Genomic DNA, 18807 nt, shown 5'->3' with positions numbered 1-18807 from the left:
CATGTAATCTCCGTTGCCAAACAATTAAAATTACAAATAAATGCATACTCAGAAAGCGCTCCACAAGACATGTGTGATTATACCATCTGGATGCTCGAAACTGAACGAGAGATTGCATTAATATCATTAATGCATTCAAATAAATGCAATCTTTACTGTGCTACTTTATCTGGATGTGATTCAGAATGAGCAGAAATCTGTGAGAAATATAACGACCCAAAGACTAAAGAACTGATAAAACTGTTATAGGAGCAATAGTCATGTGGGCAGCGCTGTGTCATATGCCATAGCTGTGCACAAGGTGTTCGAGTCTCAGCTTAAGGTTCAGGCTTATTTGATCATCAATGACGTCATCAGAATATAGACATATATACCAAAATAATGCAAAACTGTTGATGACATTTTGGTACCTGATAGGTCTGTGAGACAGAGTACTGCATGCTGGACGATGGCTGCATGTTGTCTGGTGCAGTCTCGTAAAGTGAGGAGGCAGAGTTGAGGACACGGTGCTGAAAGCTGTCCACACCCCCGGGGAGCCGCCGCTGAGAGCCGATCACTGTGTCCTGATCCTCCAAGAGCCGCTTCATTATGTACTCATGCTCCTCACTGCGGCGGAATCTACAACAAACAAACAGCAAATATTCATATGAAAGTTACTGCTAAATATATATATACACTACCAGTCAAAAAGTTGGACACACTTTACCGAATTCATGTTTCTTATGATCTTAAACAGACAGTTCACCCAAAAGTAAACAAGTTTGGAACAACATGAGGGTGAGTAAAATAGCCAAAGTTTGGGCGAACTATTCCTTTAAAAACTACATGATCTCAAGAAATCTGAAATTAATTTCGTAAACAAATACATGTAGTCACATAAAAATTGTCAAAACTAATAGAAATTATTTTAATGCGTGAATTGAACTAGATAGTGAAATCAGACAGCTGGCACTTAATGAAGTTGGTTGAGAAAAGCCTAGAGTGCTACTATGCAAACAGAATATTTTTAATTTGTTCAACATATTTTTTTGTCACTACACAATTATTTAAACTTCCCTGTGTCATTTCATAGTTTTGATGACTTTACTAATATTCCAAAACGTGCCAACAATGAATGTGTAAATAATGGACAAACTAATGTTTTGGGATGAATAAGGCTTATTCATTCCTTATTACAACAGGCGTGTCCAAAGTTTTTTTTTTTTTTTTGTAATTTGTTGTCTACAAATCAGTTTATAACAGGTTTGCCTAAGGAAATTTAGTACCGCTTATTCATACATAATAACCCGAACGCGTTTAAATCCCACATCGTCTTGAAAAACGCAACGTGTCAGCAGCCTGCTAAGAGTAGCTCCACTGTAAGGCTTCGTGTAAAGTTAGTGACAGACACCTGTCAGATGCACTCGACTGCCACATAATGACGCTCACTCGATGTCTGATCGACTTGGGTTTAAACGGTCCATTATTGTTTCCATATTTAGCGCAGGTCGGCTAACCGATACCACGATGTTATGAGCGTTGCCATTACTCACATGAGACTGCGACAAAACTTTAAACAATGTTACAGTTTTCTATAAACCTGTGTAGGCGGAGAGTGGTGTGTAGACTGTAACACCGTGGGGGAAACATGCTGGGGCATGTGCGCGGTCTCATTTTTATTTGAATGGCTAAAGTCTGTTTTGTCCAACTGGACAGTTTTTCGTCGTCTGAACGTGTGTGTGTGTGTGTGTGTGTGTGTGTGTGTCAGGCCTGAAACTATATGACCCACACACTTCACAACACACTGAAATTCACCGTAAAACTTGATCGGATATACGTATTGTGTATTTACGTATTCATGTGTACTAGTTTTCTGGTTATCAAAACGCGTTTTATCAAACCAATAAAGCTTCCTGAACCTCTATGATGCGTTATAAGAGGGGGCGAGCAGTAACCGCCTCTGTCCGATGCAGAGTTCAGACCACCACAAACTGATCACACCAAAATAAAAAAACACGACCAAAAACAGCAAATAACATCTAATTAGCCAGCAAACACCGAGAACGTGCGATAAGGCAGTTTAGTTAGCGCTCGATGTTGCCAACGGTTTCTAGCTACAAATCAGGAAGTCCTACTGAATGGTTTCTACCGGTAAACACACAACTGCTCAGTGATCAAAGCAGCACTGTTATACGGTAACGTTAGTTCAGAAGACACCAATAAGCCAGCACTGATCGCTGACAGGTCAAAGGCAGAGAATGATAGTTAGACCTTCAGGATGAGCAGCTGATCAACACAACAACAGAGCTTAAAAACCTTATGTAGCCATTCAGGCTAAGTACGGCTAGCTAGCGCCACGACAAATACTCTTATATAATCACTAGTTTGTCATGCATCACTTCAAAAGAACACGATTTAATGTCGCTATCGCTGCATTTCACGTCACCCAGGTGATTTACTGGCCATTTGGTGAGGATAGCTGTTTAAGCGTCATTAACTATGAGAGTTAGCTACTTTTAGCCTGAATGAAGCACTGCGACGACGACAGCTAGCGAGCGTCCGCTAGCACGCAGAGCTAACTCACCCCGCAACAGACACTCCGGATCACTTCTTTCTGCTCCGCCGAGAAATCAGAGCCTATAAAGCTTGGTTACGGCGCTCTCAAACGTTGAATCGTGTAAGGTTCGGATTTGAATGGCAAATTAAAATAAACGTAAGCACCATTCAGTCAAGGCGCCAGACCTCAAAATTGCATGCTAGGTTGCTAATTGGCTAACATGGGAAAACAACCTCAGCAGGTGGATCCTCTCGATCGGGGGCGTGGTCTTCGGAGGAGGCGGTACCAACAAACTCCAACCGAGAACAACGATTGGTGGGGCACTGGCGAAATTCGAATATATCAGATTTCTGCAGGATTTACCCGCCCTCCTCCTCTGACAAAAGGAATAGAAGTGGGGATTTTGATTCATCTCAGTGACTCGACTCTTTTGAATCTGTTCACTAAAGATTCATACAGATCTGTTCGCTGTTGCATCCAGTTTTTTTTTTTTTTTTGCAGGTCACTTCGGTTATTATTCCTTGCATTTTTTTCGTCCCTACTATGTAATATGCAAGAAATGCGTTCAATGATATGACAATATTTCCTTTTTATTTGCAGACATTCAGAATTACATTTTAAAGTACGGGAATTCGGCCACTGAGTCTTCTGTGTGTTCAGAATGAGTCATTGGATCATTCACTTATGAAATACTGAGATTTTTAGTCATTTTGTCAACTGTCTATTATAAAACGGTTAAATTAAGAGTTGAGCAAAATGATATATATCCAATTGAGCAAATATGGGATGTGCTTGACCAACATATCCAATCCACGGAGGCCCCACCTTCCAATGGTCCGGGCTCAAAGGTTCTGCTGTCTTTGTGTCAGATACCATTGGACATGCTTAAAGGTCTTGTGAAGTCCATGCCTCAATGCATCGTTTTGGCAGCATGAGGGGGACCTGTATGATATTAAGCAGATGGTTTTAATGTTGTGGCTGATTAATGTAAACAATGCAAACAGCAGACATGGAGAAATACAAGGCTCTATTTGGAATAGCATACTACCATACTTAATATTGCTACAGTATAAATTATGTGTACAGTATACAGTTTGTCTGTATGCATGGAGCGCTGTATCCAACAATACAATCCGCTTGACTTGACTTTCCATTTTTAGTGTGATGGATGAGCCAGAAGTAATTTCAAACATATTCTTCTGAGTCATCATTTGATCTCACTGCTAAATCTTAAGACATTTTTACATAAACTGGGCCATGAAAAATGCAAAACAAACACTTTTATTTCCAAGACGAAAAATGTGTGCAACTTGCTGAATTAACCCAAGGGGTCAAAGATTTGCCTGGTTAGCATGACCCTCTTAATTTAGGTTTAAAGATGACACAACTACACCATCTGGACCCAGAAGCGTTTTTTAGCATCGATGGCCATTCAAAATGTCCATTGTTCTGCAACATTTGAAAAAAACAAACAAACAAAAAAACAACAACGAATATTTAATGATATTATATTAAATGTTTTACTAGTTTCCAATTTTCAGAATAGTTGCTAGCGAAGGTTTTGGGACGTGCACATTCTTGTGGTCCCATCAGGGCTTCTTGTGGGTCACGTGGCTGTTATAGCTCAGGCGACTGACTCAAAGCAACCTGGCAGCAGAACTATGCACCCATGATCCGTCATGAACAAAGATGGCAGATTTTATTCTGAGGTATCATTTACATAACACCATTTTGAACTAGAAATGAAAACTTTTTATTCCTTTTGGCAGCTCATTTAAACGACAACTGTATTTTGGGGGCCTGAAAATGCAAACTTTTCAAACAGATTTCAAAGTTTAAGTTTTTGAAAATGAAACCATTATCATCTCAATGAAAACTACAAAAAAAGAAAAAAAAAAGCTAATTTGTGAAATAGATGACGTCATGCGCATGCTAATTACGTGTTCAGTCCATAGGTATGTGTGAGTACTTGACAACCTAAATACAGTGTTTAGACGTGTTTGCATATCCGAGTGAATGGGGACCGTTTAGAAAATGTCATCTGTACGCAAAAAATTTCAAAAATGCAAAGGAAAAACTTATCCGTATTTATATGTTGTTGTCATCTAAATGTGTCATAAGGGATGCTGCACCAATGGGATTAATGTGAATGCCAACAGATAGCTTTCTCCAGATATTATAGACATCCTTGAATATGTGAAAAGGATAAAATGACAAAAGTCATGATAAAAGCTCAAGTGACAAGTACAACTATACTGTTTGAAACATTTATTGTGGAATAACGCCTACTGTTTCACTTATACATACAAGTATACATTGTTTACTGCACAAAATTCAAAAGTTGTAGACTAGAATTCTTTTCTGAATATATTTCATGCCCTCCAAAATCTCTCACTGTTAAAACATATAAGGTAGTATTATACAATGAAATATGTGACCTTGGACCACAAAACCAGTCATAAGTAGCACGGGTATATTTGTAGCAATAGCCAACAATACATTGTATGGGTCAAAATTATCGATTTTTCTTTTATGCCAAAAATATCTACCATGAAGATATTTTGTAAATTTCCTACTGTAAATATATCAAAAATGTATTATCATTAGTAATATGCATTGCTAAGGACTTCATTTGGAAAACTTTAAAGGCGATTTTCTCAATATTTAGATTTTTTTGCACCCTCAGATTCCAGATTTTCAAATAGTTGTATCTCGGCCAAATATTGTCCGATCCTAACAAACCATACACCAATGGAAAGCTTATTTATTCAGCTTTTAGATGACGAGATTGAAATCTCAATTTCAAAAAATTGACCCTTATGACGTTTTGTGGTCCAGTGTCACATATTTGCAGTTGTAAAAAGTATTTTTATGATTTTATTTTCACATAAGAGAGAACATAGCTGATTCTGGTGAAGTTGTGATGAACAGTGTTGTATGGAGGGGCCCACAACAGCAGAGGGAGACAGAGTAATTTCTGTGTTGTTAATCTCTCTCTTTAAGGACATGGTAAATAAAATTAGCTCCCTTGCATGTTATTGAATCATGAATAATGATTTGCACAAAGGGGCGTTTTCAACTCATGCAGTGGGTCCAAATGTATACTTATTCACCATCAGTTCTGGCAGTTTTCCTCAATTGCTCACACACTCTAAACTCATTCTGTTACACAAAAAAACATAATTAGATTTTCTAACACCAGGACTGATTTCTCAAAACTATAAACACTATTCCTGATTAAGTCAAACTGCAAAGGTTTTTTATTACAATTATAATTACATATTCAGCATGTTTCACCGTGTTATAATAGAAAGCTCTAGCATGCATTAATCATCACGCCATCACAATTCTCACCATGGGAACACCAGAAAAGCTAAATTTTTCACACACCAGTCAGGACCTCAAGATCTAGTGTCACAGGTGAGTTGTTGGAATTACAAAAACAATGGAAAATATGATCAAGGGAGAGGAGGTGGGTGAGCAGTAGGAAAGGCAATAAGAACATTTGTCTCTGATGAGATTTGTGCTTGACCATGTCCTTCTCTGTGTAAGATTGTCAGAAATCTGAATGAGCAGGAAATCATTTTGCAAGTAATAGAGGTTGTTCAGAAGAATGTTACATTGGAGTCTTGCCTGATGTTTATAAGGCCTAGAGGGGCTACTTCCCACCACTGCTACAGCTACAGTACTGTAACATTTACTGTGGTGTAGATGAGATTCTCTGATGTGTCACAGACAAAATGCCGATTCAGGATAAATGAGATGTCATTCTTTATACAGTAATTTTTTTTTTAAATTTTGCATTTTGAGTAATATTTTAAAAATAGTTTTTATGATGAAGAAAAAAAGGACATAAGAGGTCATGATGTTTTTTTTACTTTTTATTTCAGAGTGTGTAGTGGGCGTTCATTGTATCTCTGCATTGAATGGCTCTGTGTTACTTTTGAAGGTAAAATTTAATTAAGATAAAATATAACGACAATGTTTGGTTGGTTGCTTGGGTCTCTTTCTAAGCAAGCGGATCTGATCCAGCATAAACTGCAAAGTAAACTAGATGTCAACAGTGTTTATTAATTACATTCATATTACTCCACATGTAAGTAAAAACCCTGTAAAATAAAAATAAAAAAAACTGCTACTTTGTAGCAAGTCAACTTAAATTTGAAAATATTTCCTACTATTGCACTAGATGCTCACCAGATGTTTCTGGGTTATGTGAATGTGCTTTTGTATTGTTATTTACTTGGTGGTAAGCTCACTGTCACATTATTTTGAGGCCAAGCACCATGTGTAGGCACCTGCATGTGGTGTGTACTTCTTTTTTTATTTATTGTCTGGCTTTGACTCTAGGATTCATAGAACCAAATGGTAATAAGTTGCCAAGCTGAATGTGAGGATGTATTTTCGCAATAGTTTGGCATATTGACAGAGAACTTAAAGTGGACGCAAAGCTGAAATTGCAATTGTCTTTTGTGAATGAGTAAAAACGTGAGACAGGACTTGATTTTGTCCATCTGGAATTGATTGGATGGTTTAATTTTGGTAAATTTTGGTTCACACCTGTGCACACGTCATCAGAGAAAAGATGCCATTGCCAGGGAGAGGGGAAGTTAGCATTTTTGATTAAAGTTAGGGCACATACATTTAAAAAAATAATAATGATGCGCATGCCTGGATACCTTAGTTACAATAAACACTGCAATATTCCATAAAAAAAGAATGGTCAATTTTTATTTCATAGCGACTTTAAGTGTCATTAATGTGTCATTGCCACAGTGCCCTTACATTATCATATCAATGTGGCAATAGTGCCACCTATTCGCGAAAACATTTTAGTAATTGTAGTGCAAGTAATTCTATTCAAACAATGAACAAATACGTGACCCTGGACCACAAAACCAGTCATAAGGGTTACATCTCTCAAATTGAGATGTATACACCATCTAAAAGCTGAATAAATAATCTTTCCATTGATGTATGGTTTGTTAGAATCTGACGGTGCAAAAAAATCTAAATATTGAGAAAATCGCCTTTAAAGTTGTCCAAATGAAGTTCTTAGCAATGCATATTACAAATCAAAAATTAAGTTTTGATATATTTACAGTAGGAAATTTACTAAATATCTTTATGGAACATGATCTTTACTTAATGTCCTAATGATTTTTGACATAAAAGAAAAATCTATAATTTTGACCCATACAATGTATTTTTTGGCTATTGCTACAAATATACCTCAGCGACTTAAGACTGGTTTTGTGGTCCAGGGTCACATATACTTACAATGACAGTGGTGGGCTTTGCCCCGTAATTGTTGTCACCATATTATTTCTAGTTAAGTTGCTTTGCTTTATTTTTGTTGTCTTGGCCCTTCCTTGTTTCATCTTTATAATTTGGTTTATAGAGGGTTGCAAATCACAAATGCTTCCTCCTCAAAAATACAGAGGGACCAAAATACTTTGTCATTTTTAATTAGTGGTGAGCTGAGAGGTTTCAGCAGTGAGTGCAATATGGCAGTGTGGAAGTTTCTAGGGCAAAGTGAGTGAAGCCAGTTATAGTGGCCAGTCTGATGCAGGAACAGTTGTTGGCATGTGAGTGTTGGTGCTGTTCCAGAGCACCAAAGACAACAGTTGCTGACTGTGAGAGAAACATTCTGCTCCAGAAATGACATTTGAACCATCAAGAAACTGTTACAATTAAAACATGTTTTTAGACATTAAGAACTGAACTATTGTGCTTTAAAATTTTAACTGTATTTACAGAGATGAAAAACGATCACTGAGACAAATATAGAAGACTGGCAGATGGAGGAATGATATCATGGCCGTTAGGGAAACAATCACATGGGAAGTCAGTAGAGCACTCCATTGAGTTGGTTTGATCTTTTGAGAGGATCTTCTGTAGACACAATGCATTCAGTGAAAACATAGGAAATGGTCAGTCTACTGAATTTTTTTCCACATCTTTGAAATATTGTAACTGTATTATTGTAACAACATTGTAAAATGTAACATTTTGTTATTGACTCCGCCTCATGTTGTTCCACACTTGCATGACTTTTTTCCATGGTATACAAACAATTTTGAACTAATGTGTCAATAAACAAATGTCACAAATGTGAAGAAAGGTCAACTATCTTTTAAGAGAAGTATTCAGCTAATTGTAATTAGGGTTATTTTGGAGCAGTAGCACAAAGAGTATGAATTGCTTATGATAAAAAAAAAAATATTACACGGTTATTGTGGACTTTTTTACTATTGAGAAGACTAAAACCTCTGTAATTATTCCCACACATTACACCAGCTCTGTTTTAAGGGGTCACAAGATTTGGCTAATGAGATGTTGATTCTGAGAGGTCAGTTCACTGAGGGTCTTCTAGGAGAGACTGGCACAGATTTATTTGGGACAAGTCCCTATCCACTATTCTAGAAGTTTGTAATGAAGTAATTCTGTGGTCTACAGAGGGCCATTGACCTTGTATATTCTGAGGTAATTAGTGAGCCACCCTGTTTCCTGGAAACAAAAAGCCTACTAGTTTAGATTTATTTATTTCTATAGTCTGATGTCCACTTATAAGTGTGCTTTTTTTGTGCTGCCCTCTGGTATTTGCTTAGGAAGTTAGTACACTGTGAAATAGATCCCGTATTGAATAGATGCAATGGCTACATATAGCTAATTAAAAAAAAGTAAAGGAGAGGTGCAGCACAGCTACTATGCAAAACTGTTTGGTGTCAGGTTGGGCAGGTTATATACTTCAGCTGGGAAGTATGTAAGTTCCAAAATAATTGGAAGATATTTTTATTATTGTTAGTGTACAGTATATACAGTATAATACAAATGCATGTAGATTTTAGTGCACCTTAGTGCGTTTTTTTGTGAGCGGCAAACATAGGCTGTGATAGATCTTAAATTTTGCATGATTCTCCATAAAATGTATTTTTTTATATAATGCATTTGTGCTTTTTTCTGTATATTGTCAGTGTTTTTGGTCTGTCCTCTTTGCTTTTTTTTTTTTTAACATTTCATTAAAATATGATCAGAACCCACAGACATCTATAGCAATGAATCCCCCGTGTCAATTTCTTTATTGCCCTTCATGATGACTCCTTGTGATAGATCTTAAATTGGGCATGATACTTCATAAAAATGAAGCATTATAAGCCTTGAAAATCATCTCTTGTGTGACTGTATCAAAATAGGTGAAATATAACAGCTACACACATTTTATTAAACAGTTTAGGCAGAGGTTGCAGGTGTTACATGTGAACATTATGTAAAAGTAAGGAAATTTGAAAGGCTGCAGGCATTAAGTGAATACATAAGTGAAAGATTGCATGAAAATAAAGATTACAGAGTAGATTTACTGAATGGTGCATAAATTATGTATGGCCACACAACAGATGCTTTGCAACATTCCAGTAACTCTGGTTCTCTGTAATTTTTGCCATTGTGACCTCTTCCTTTTATGTATTGACTAAATATTTTAGTACGATGTGAAGAAAACAGCTGTGATGTATTTCTGAAGCATTTATTTGGATTGCTTTTGCAATGCTGCAATATGTAGGCAATATTCTACAGATGGTAATGTGATTTCAGCAGCTCATACGTTTCTCTGTCTCATTGCGACTTTATCCTCAGCGTGACACATGCCCGTGGGGGCATCAGAAATTGCACGATGATCAGAAACGACAGATTAATGCAAATTCAAGTAGTCATTCTGCTAAATATCCATTTAACATAGACGCTAAAGCAGTGGAGGTCAAATGAGCCCTCAGCTGTGGTGATGACCCATACATATGGTTGTCACTTCTTGATCTCCATTTCAGACTCTGTCAGTGTGTCTTTTAAAGCTCCATAACAATCTCTTGAGATCTGTAAATTGCACAAAAAAATCTGATGTTATCATATGGATATAATCCTTTAAAAGAGAGTCAACCGCTTGTACAAATGCCGATGAGGCACATGCAAAAAAAATAAATAAATAAATGAATGAATGGTAAAGTCTGCAATTACCAAAGAGAACCCTTCTAAGATCAAAATCAGGTTTTCATTAAAAACCCCAGCAAAGGTATCCTCAAAACTGTTTCTCACTCGTATGACTGCAAAACGTTCAGAGGTGGGAGATTTCAGAGGAGATTTCAATCTGTCCTTTCAATGACATCCTGTGTCTCATTCTCCTTTCAAGCTGAGAGTTCCTGTGGTGATTTTCCACAGCTTGTCCCCACTCCGTGTCCACTTGGCAAATCAGACTCCCCTCAGGTCCCCTGTGCTGTGTCTATTCTTCAGGCTGGAGACCTCTGACAACAGATACAAGACATTTTCGAAGGCTCGGCAAGGTGCGAGGACAGAAGTCCAGCCGAGCAGCAATGCCTCTGCGCAAGCGTCATCCACAACACATATTAAGCAACTTACAGTCTGAGACCTTTCTCTGTTGTGTGCACTTGAGTCCAAGCATGATACCTCCATTATTATCTCAGGTAATCAGATTTCTGCCAGCATCACAGGGATTTGACAAATGGCCCTGTGCATCAGGCCCGACTCCCCATTTCCACCTCTTCAGGCTCATCCTGTAAATGTGCCCATTCTAAGTGTGATGTATAATGGTGCCCAGCGCTGTCAGACAGCTCTGAATGAGATTGTGTTTTCCTTTATTGTTCCTCTGCCTTTGCTGAGGCAGTCAGATCTGAGGATGGACATATCCATCGAGATGCCTCAATAAGCTGAATCTCCGGGCGAACAATCATGTTGTGCAGTGCTGATATGTCAGAGACAGGACTGACACAGAGAATGGAGAAAATACCTCAGAAACACTGATGATTTCTCTGTGCTGTTGCTTTATAGGTTGAAGTTCCTGAAAGTACTTACTGACTGACAGGGGTGACGCTTGACCCTTTTACTGGGGCAAGAGCCCCAGTGAAATACGGCTATTCCCCAGTAAAATATGTCCTTTCCAGTGGAGGTCCGGACAGTATATGTATCCCGGAATAGTTACACATTTCCATCTGGGCACCAGTAATGCTCTGCAAAAGAAAGAAAGAAAAAAAAAAACCTAAACAGTCCAAAATAGTCAGGGTATTGGATCCTCAGAGCCAAAGGCCAGTGGCTTCTGAGAAGTTTTCTGCAAAAAAAAATAACAAAAAAAGACTGACAATCAAAACCCAGCTTAAAACAAACAAAACACTCTCATCATGATCAGAAAACAAAGTTAACTAATTTCAATGTTTATGTTGTCTTTCCTTCCCATCTACAGATAATCTTCCAATTTGAATAAGTATATGTTTATTTTAAAATGCTCTTAACATAGGTTACTGATTTATGATGCTAAATATAGATGAAAAAAATGTCTTGGTACAAACCTGGTTTGAACAGTCCCAGTCATATACGTATGATAGGTCAAAATAACTTTATTTGCAGCATTGTTGTTTTCTGCAGTGATTTAGCAAAAGTATCAATCTATTTTGCTGCTCACTGTGTTTCTGCTTCTGTTTTTAAAATGACCGCGTCATCCACAGCTCTTAATAGCTCTTTATTGTCCTTATAGAGAAGCAACGCTCACGGGAAGGGCTTGAATGAATGAAGCCCGTTTGGCTCTAGATAAAAAAATATTAGAGAATATAACGGCAAAAGATCATTACAATAAATGACCCTGAGCACTTGTGGTGTGAAGTGAACCGCTCCATTGTTTGGAAGTGCTGCTCTTCTCACTTTATTTAGAAATGGTAAAATGGTGCTGCAGTTGCCATTATGTCTCACGGTCCGGTTGGAACCAAGCCGAGGTACATCGCTAAATGTAGGGTTGCAATAATTTTTACTATGGTATTATTGGTGCTTTTTTTATATGAATTTGCTACAGAAATTTTGGTATTGTGACGGTCGCCGTGATTTTGCCAAGTAAGACATGTTCCTGGATCAATGTCTTTTGTTGATCCTGGATCAACATTACTGTCCAAAAATATAGACCTAACCCAATACCTACCCCTAAACCTAACCCTACCCATAATTTATTCCTAAAAACAGAGGAACAAGGATGTTGATCCAGGAACATGTTGTACTTGGTGAAATCACTTTCACCTATTGTGACAACACTACTTTTGATCTTGGTCAAACAGGTTTGCTAAAAGGTCTGAAATGGTTCACTTTTCCAGTTGATGCATTCAGGTAGTTTAGTCATGCACTGAATCGTTTGAGGTTTCTCATACCGAAAATGGTAACAGGATACTTTATAAGAGAGAAAACAAAAAGAGTGCTGGATGAGGTGGATATTTAACTACAATCCATTGTTGGAAACAAAACTTGCTAACGTCTTCTATTGTTTGTAAACGATGCAGCTCTTTATGGCACATGCAGCTTGTGAACCACTCTACTGCAGTCAATGACAATTACTTTCCATAATAGTATCAAAAAAGAGTATCAAAATATGCACATACATTTTTGATTGAGGGCCTGTGCCCCAGTAATGATGAAAAGCTAGAAACGCCCCTGCTGTCTGAGCTAGCAGTAGTAAGATGAAGTACAGCATGATGTTGCATGTAATTATGCTCGTAAGCACAATCATTATTAGTTGGGGTTTTTGCTTTGCTCAGTTTTCTTTTGTTGGGAAGATTTTTTAGCAAGTTGGATTCTTCACAATGCAGAGCTTTATGGCTCCTGAAAATAAACCATCAATTTGCATTCAGTGAAAACAGGGGACAGATTAAAGCACTAATGAGTAATTTATTACAGCCAAAATACTCATATGACAAGAAACGCTTTCCAGATGGCTATATTTGAATTGCCTAGGCTTATCTTCATCCTCCCATGGTCTCATGGAGTGAAACACCTCATTTGTTTTGACTCACTCAGTGCTGTCTTCCAGCTTGCCATGCTATTTGGCATCATGCTGTTTACTTCTGGAGGAGGGCATGGGTGAGTGGCTGCTGCTTGACACATATTAGTCCTTTTCCTCCTGAGGTTTGCATTGAGCTTTGACGGCTTGCTGTGTTCTCTCACAGTGAAGAGACACTCTGAACATTTAGGCCTTTGTATATTTGCGGTCTTGTGTGGGTCACACTAAGTTGCATGTTGCCAGTTAATCATGACTACTTTGTGAGTAAAAGGCTATATACCTTGTCATAGGTCCTTTCCATTGAGGTTAATTCTGTTGCACACTCAATCAATAAAGGAAATTAATTTAATTTAGTAGCTGAATTTGATTCAGTACTTGAAGTGTCATGGAGGTCATTAGTTGCAAATTGTATGACTCTGTACGGCTAAATGTGGTCATGTGAAATGGATTTGACCTTAACAATCATAAACCAACAGAAAAGTAACAATGCAGATGTTCCTGCTGTATAGAGGATACAGAATAACGTACACTCTGCCCAAGTATTGTTGCAAAATAAATTGTGAAAGGGTGGTCAGGACCCCAACAATGAGCACAAGGGTCTTGTATCAGCCTGAGGAGGTTTATTTTGCAGTAATGTCCTTCTAACGGTACATCGTCTTGCTTGTTGCATGGCTGTTCACGAAATGAAATATTGATCTTTAAAATTTGTTGTATTATCTTACTCTTAGGAAAAATACACCACTACAGTGTACAAAACAATTGGCCTAGCAACAAGACGAACACTTGGAGTAATATTAAAACTGAAGTCCTCCAAGGTAATGAAATATTGATCTTTAAAATTTGTTGTATTATCTTACTCTTAGAAAAAATACACCACTACAGTGTACAAAACAATTGGCCTAGCAACAAGACGAACACTTGGAGTAATATTAAAACTGAAGTCCTCCAAGGTCATTTTCACTAGTCAATAACTGAGATACAAGATAGAGCATTGAAATGCAATGCATGAAAAATGCATTGAAAAAGCATTTGAAATGAGAGAGCAAGTCTGCGATGGGATATTAGAGACATGAAAGTAGTGCCGGTTTTAGTTACCAAAATGAGTAGTCTAATACAGCGTTGCCACTGACAATGAATGTTAGGAAATATCTTGCAAGTTTTCTGGAAAGCTGTGTAATAAATATTTACAAAAGCCAAATGCTACTATTGTATATGTACTAACATTCAAAATCTACCCAAAAAAGGACAGGTAATAGGCTATACATTATTATTTATCTTTCCATCTATGCAAATCTATTCCCCCGCAGCTTTAATAGTGCCCTAAACACACAACATCTGTGACAGCAGAGCTCTGGTTTTCATATGCCCCTTGGGTCTCACACAAAGTTGCAAACCATCTCCAGCTTAAGCATGCCAATTGGCCAACTTTAAAACTGTTTCCATTGTGCTCTGCCATGGGCATTTCTCTCTAGTTATATCAACGTGTGTATATTTTTATTCTATTAGTGCTCTTAAAATCTGTTCAGGAGAAAATGACTGAAAATGAATGAAAGTTTTGCCTAAGGTGACCCACATTGCTTTTATGTTATTCTAGTCTTGTTTACTCCTGATATGTTTCTCAAACCCACATAGTGTATGTGCGGTTAAAAATATCAATGTTCATTAACATTTAGCTGTCCTTAATGTAGACTTCTAGGTTGTTTTGAGTTTCAATTTCAAGAGACTGGGAGATCTACTGAGGGAGGCTTGAGGGGCAGTTGGATATAGGCCAGAGGAAACCTAGCAACACGTCTTTTCATTCAAATGTAAATTTTGGCCTCTGGATCAACATTTCCAAATCCTGTCCTACATTTGCTGGTACAAAACAGATTTTTAAAATCAAACTAACCAGAAGCCCCACTCACCTGTAGCATCCATAAATTACCGGTGATGTAAGAAGCCGGGATGTTGGAGGCAACCTTTGTTTGGTGATACTGATATTGCAGTCAGCGTGTAATGAGGTCATTCATCGTCCTTTGATGCAGCAGAGCTGGGTAGCCTGGGAACAAAAGGTGGCTGGCGGCAAACCTGACTCATAATGACAGAACAGACAGAGTCGTCTCGGCTAATGACAGCCTATCATGATTCTGATGATTTCTGCAGCTCTGTTTCACTGGTTTTGTCCCTGAGCTGTTTGTCTGCATGATGAAGTGCTGAATGCATTTCTGATGGATCGCATGTTGCTGTTTTGCTTTTTTACCAACAGAATGCGAATGACTGAGTGTGACATATGCTAGAGCATCTCTTTTCTCTTCTGTAATTTTGTAGACACCACTGTTATTTTGTTCTGATTTCTGAAATGAAATTGTAATGTAAAACGAAGCACACCCGCCAGGCAAGCCGGAAGGTTTCTGGCAGTTTGAGACAACATTTACCGTTTTACTCATTTACTCATTTTTTACTCAAACCTTTCCATTTTAATACTCTAACTGGAATATTACAGAGCCTCGGTTTGGTAGTAGATAAAGTCAGAGACACTTTAAGTATTTGATTGAATGATTAATATCTTTGTTGATTATATGACACATTTGAGTGAAAATGTTTATAGATCACATACAGAATGTTCTCAAGTCAAGCTGCTGAATAGTAAATCATCCGTCTGGCCTGAAGTTCATGCTCACAGCTCCCACAAACTGTCAGGCATATGCTTCACTGGCCAAGGACTCAATTGGGTATAACAACTGTTGTCGTGTTTGTCCAGTGGGATATGACGCCTTCAGAGAATAGCCCTGCACTGCATACAACTTCATTATGGGCATAAATAAAGGCCTAAGGAGCAGTACTTGTGACTCTCGGACAGTTGGACAAAAGCACAGAATTTGCTGCAGGTGGTGTTTAATAATTCATGGACTTGTGAAACTCCCTACAAATTGGGAGGGATTTTGCTGTGTGGTAAAAATCCATCTGCTTTTATAAACACTTACCACACTGTGTTGTTAAAAAACCAAACACATGGAACCGGGGCAAAATGTGAGTCTGTGATCTGGCTAAATGTCTGACTGTATGATGACACTTTACAATTAAGTATGTTAACATTAATTAATGCATTATATACCTTCAACCATATTTTTTACAGCATTTATTAATCTAGGTTAATGTTAATTTCAGGATTATATAAATTAATATTATTTAGTCTTATTAAAAAACATGAATTAATCATACATAAAACACTTTGTTTTTAGTTCATGATTCTTATGTGTTTATAGATGTTTTTAATTAATCGAAACTTACTCTAAAGGTGTATTTTTTTTTTTAGGGTTTCCAAGCCATTTTATCAGAACATGACAATCCCACATGCAATGATACACTTGTAAAGACACTGGGGAAAACACTTTATTTACACACCTATTTAGCTGCACATACTTGATGTACTTCATGCTTTATCAGCTTCATGTACTGATAGAATTGTGTTACATATCTAGCACTGATGACACATATACAGATTTTTGAAAGATATGAAGGTAGTGGATGCTTGTTTATGGTCTAAAATGGGTTTACATAGTGTTTCTGAACTGTGGAAACCTAAATATAGCATACGCAATGTTTTCGTATGCTTGTCATCACCTGATGCCCCTGTAGACAGAGTAGATTTGTTTTATGATGGCACTGGGTATTCCATACACTGCAAGTGTTATGTATTTTAAAATTAGATTGCCCCAAACCATGAAACAGCTGCTCTGAAAACAGGAATTCTGCATGTGGAGCGCAAGCAAAATAGAACAAATACGCCCAATATGAACTCATGAGCATCATGAAGACCGTTTCTTAGAGACATCAAGAACGAGAGAAACTGATTTCCTTTTCTTCAGCCAAGACTCATTAAAACAAATGGCAGGATCAAAAAGCCAAGTTTAATTAAAGCCAGACTTTGATGTAGTCATTTGCCACTTGTGGTTGAGTGTCCCTACCCGAGAGGTTCAGGAGACAATTGGGAGAGCGACAAGGAAGATGGCATTTCCCTTTGAAGCACATCTGTACCGACCACATCCCCAAAGTAAGCCTATTTTCTTCCATCACTGTCACTGTCAGGTGTGAATACTTACGGACATTTTCAGCTGCAGGACTTTTTTGTTCTTTATTACCCATTTGCAGGGTTTACAGCATTCCAGGGACTCTCAGGAGAATGAGCTTATTCCTGAAATGTCAAAATGGCCTCTGCTGCACTACTGACATCCATAATGACATTCCTCTGATTTCTGTTTACTGCATTACTTAAAAGAGAGGGACACTGAGAAATATTGCAGAAAAAAAAGAGAGATTCTCAACGGTCCACCTCTACTGCAGAGCAACTCTGAAGTTAAACACACGTTTTTAGGAGATCACAGTTGCAGCCATTAAATGAAGCTCTTAAATTAAATTCCTTAAACTGTTCAAGAACAAACTGTGTAATATAGCGGACCGGAGATCATGGCTTTTAGACACACTCACAAACTTCGCTAAGCACTTCCCCTCAGTTGAACTTTAAAATGTGTTCCACTTCATCAAGTGGATGAGGGAAATTTATATGGACAGACCCTTGACCCCTCGATTTTGACCTAGGGCATCTACTCATATGTTGACTTCAGGCAGCTCCATATACCAAAAAGCAACACAACTGTGACATCACAGCAGATCGCACTTAATTTACCCCCACCCCACGACTCTTGATATATTAATTATTTTTAAATTTGACCATATAATACTTGTTGCTACTTTAAGCTGGCTCTTTGTAACATTGTCATATAATTTATTGTGTAAACATTTTATTTGTTTGTGTAATTTTATATATTATATTCATATGTTATCCAACAGCCCAGCAAGAATACCTATAGGCATTGAACAAATTTATAAGAGGGGGAAAAAAAAAAAAATCAGCTTCACAGCAGATTCCAAGTGATCAAGTTTTTGGACATTATAGTTCAACCCATTGCACCCTCGTGCAACGTAACCAAATGACACACATCCGAGTCAACGAGGCGGAGAGAAGCTAATGAGGGAAGGGTATAAAAAAAGCAAAGTTGAATGTAGCCGTTGGTGATCCTGAAGACCTTGATTAGCTGGTTAGCTGTGTTTAATTAGGGTTGGAAATAAACACTGCTAGACAGTGGCCCTCCAGGAGCAGGACTGTACACCCCTGATCTACTGTTTGAACAACAGAACAACAGAATCTACAGAGTACAGTGGTTCTCAAGTGGTGGGTTGTGACCCAAAAATAGGTTGGAGATTCTGTGCTGATTAAGGTCATGGACAGCAGGGGAAAAAATAAAAATTGTAAAATGCAAGTTAAAATCTAATCATACAAGGTATAATATATATATATATATATATATACATGTATGTATATATATATATATACATATATAACACACACACATACACATATACACACACACACACACACACACACACACACACACACGCACAAAAGAAA

The 18807-nt window shown here is 37.7% G+C and overlaps 1 protein-coding gene across 2 annotated transcripts in view; it reads right to left on the bottom strand.

Moving 5' to 3' along the window:
- The window catches only part of LOC107698228 (paired amphipathic helix protein Sin3a-like), a 35159-nt gene extending 32327 nt beyond the window's left edge, over positions 1-2832 (bottom strand). Inside the window, exons 1-2 of one of the 2 annotated variants that reach the window (XM_016499195.1) lie at positions 2770-2832; positions 411-618 (exon numbers count right to left, since the gene is read on the bottom strand). In XM_016499195.1, the coding sequence (XP_016354681.1) occupies positions 411-587 (177 nt within the window). In that variant the 5' untranslated portion in view covers positions 588-618; positions 2770-2832. The other variant, XM_016499194.1, reaches the window with a different exon arrangement.
- Between the last annotated feature and the right edge of the window lie 15975 nt (positions 2833-18807).

The sequence above is a fragment of the Sinocyclocheilus anshuiensis genome, unplaced genomic scaffold, assembly GCF_001515605.1.
Source record: "Sinocyclocheilus anshuiensis isolate Anshui unplaced genomic scaffold, SAMN03320099.WGS_v1.1 scaffold3403, whole genome shotgun sequence".
Lineage (NCBI taxonomy): Eukaryota > Metazoa > Chordata > Actinopteri > Cypriniformes > Cyprinidae > Sinocyclocheilus > Sinocyclocheilus anshuiensis.
This window is presented reverse-complemented; position numbering and strand designations above follow the sequence as displayed.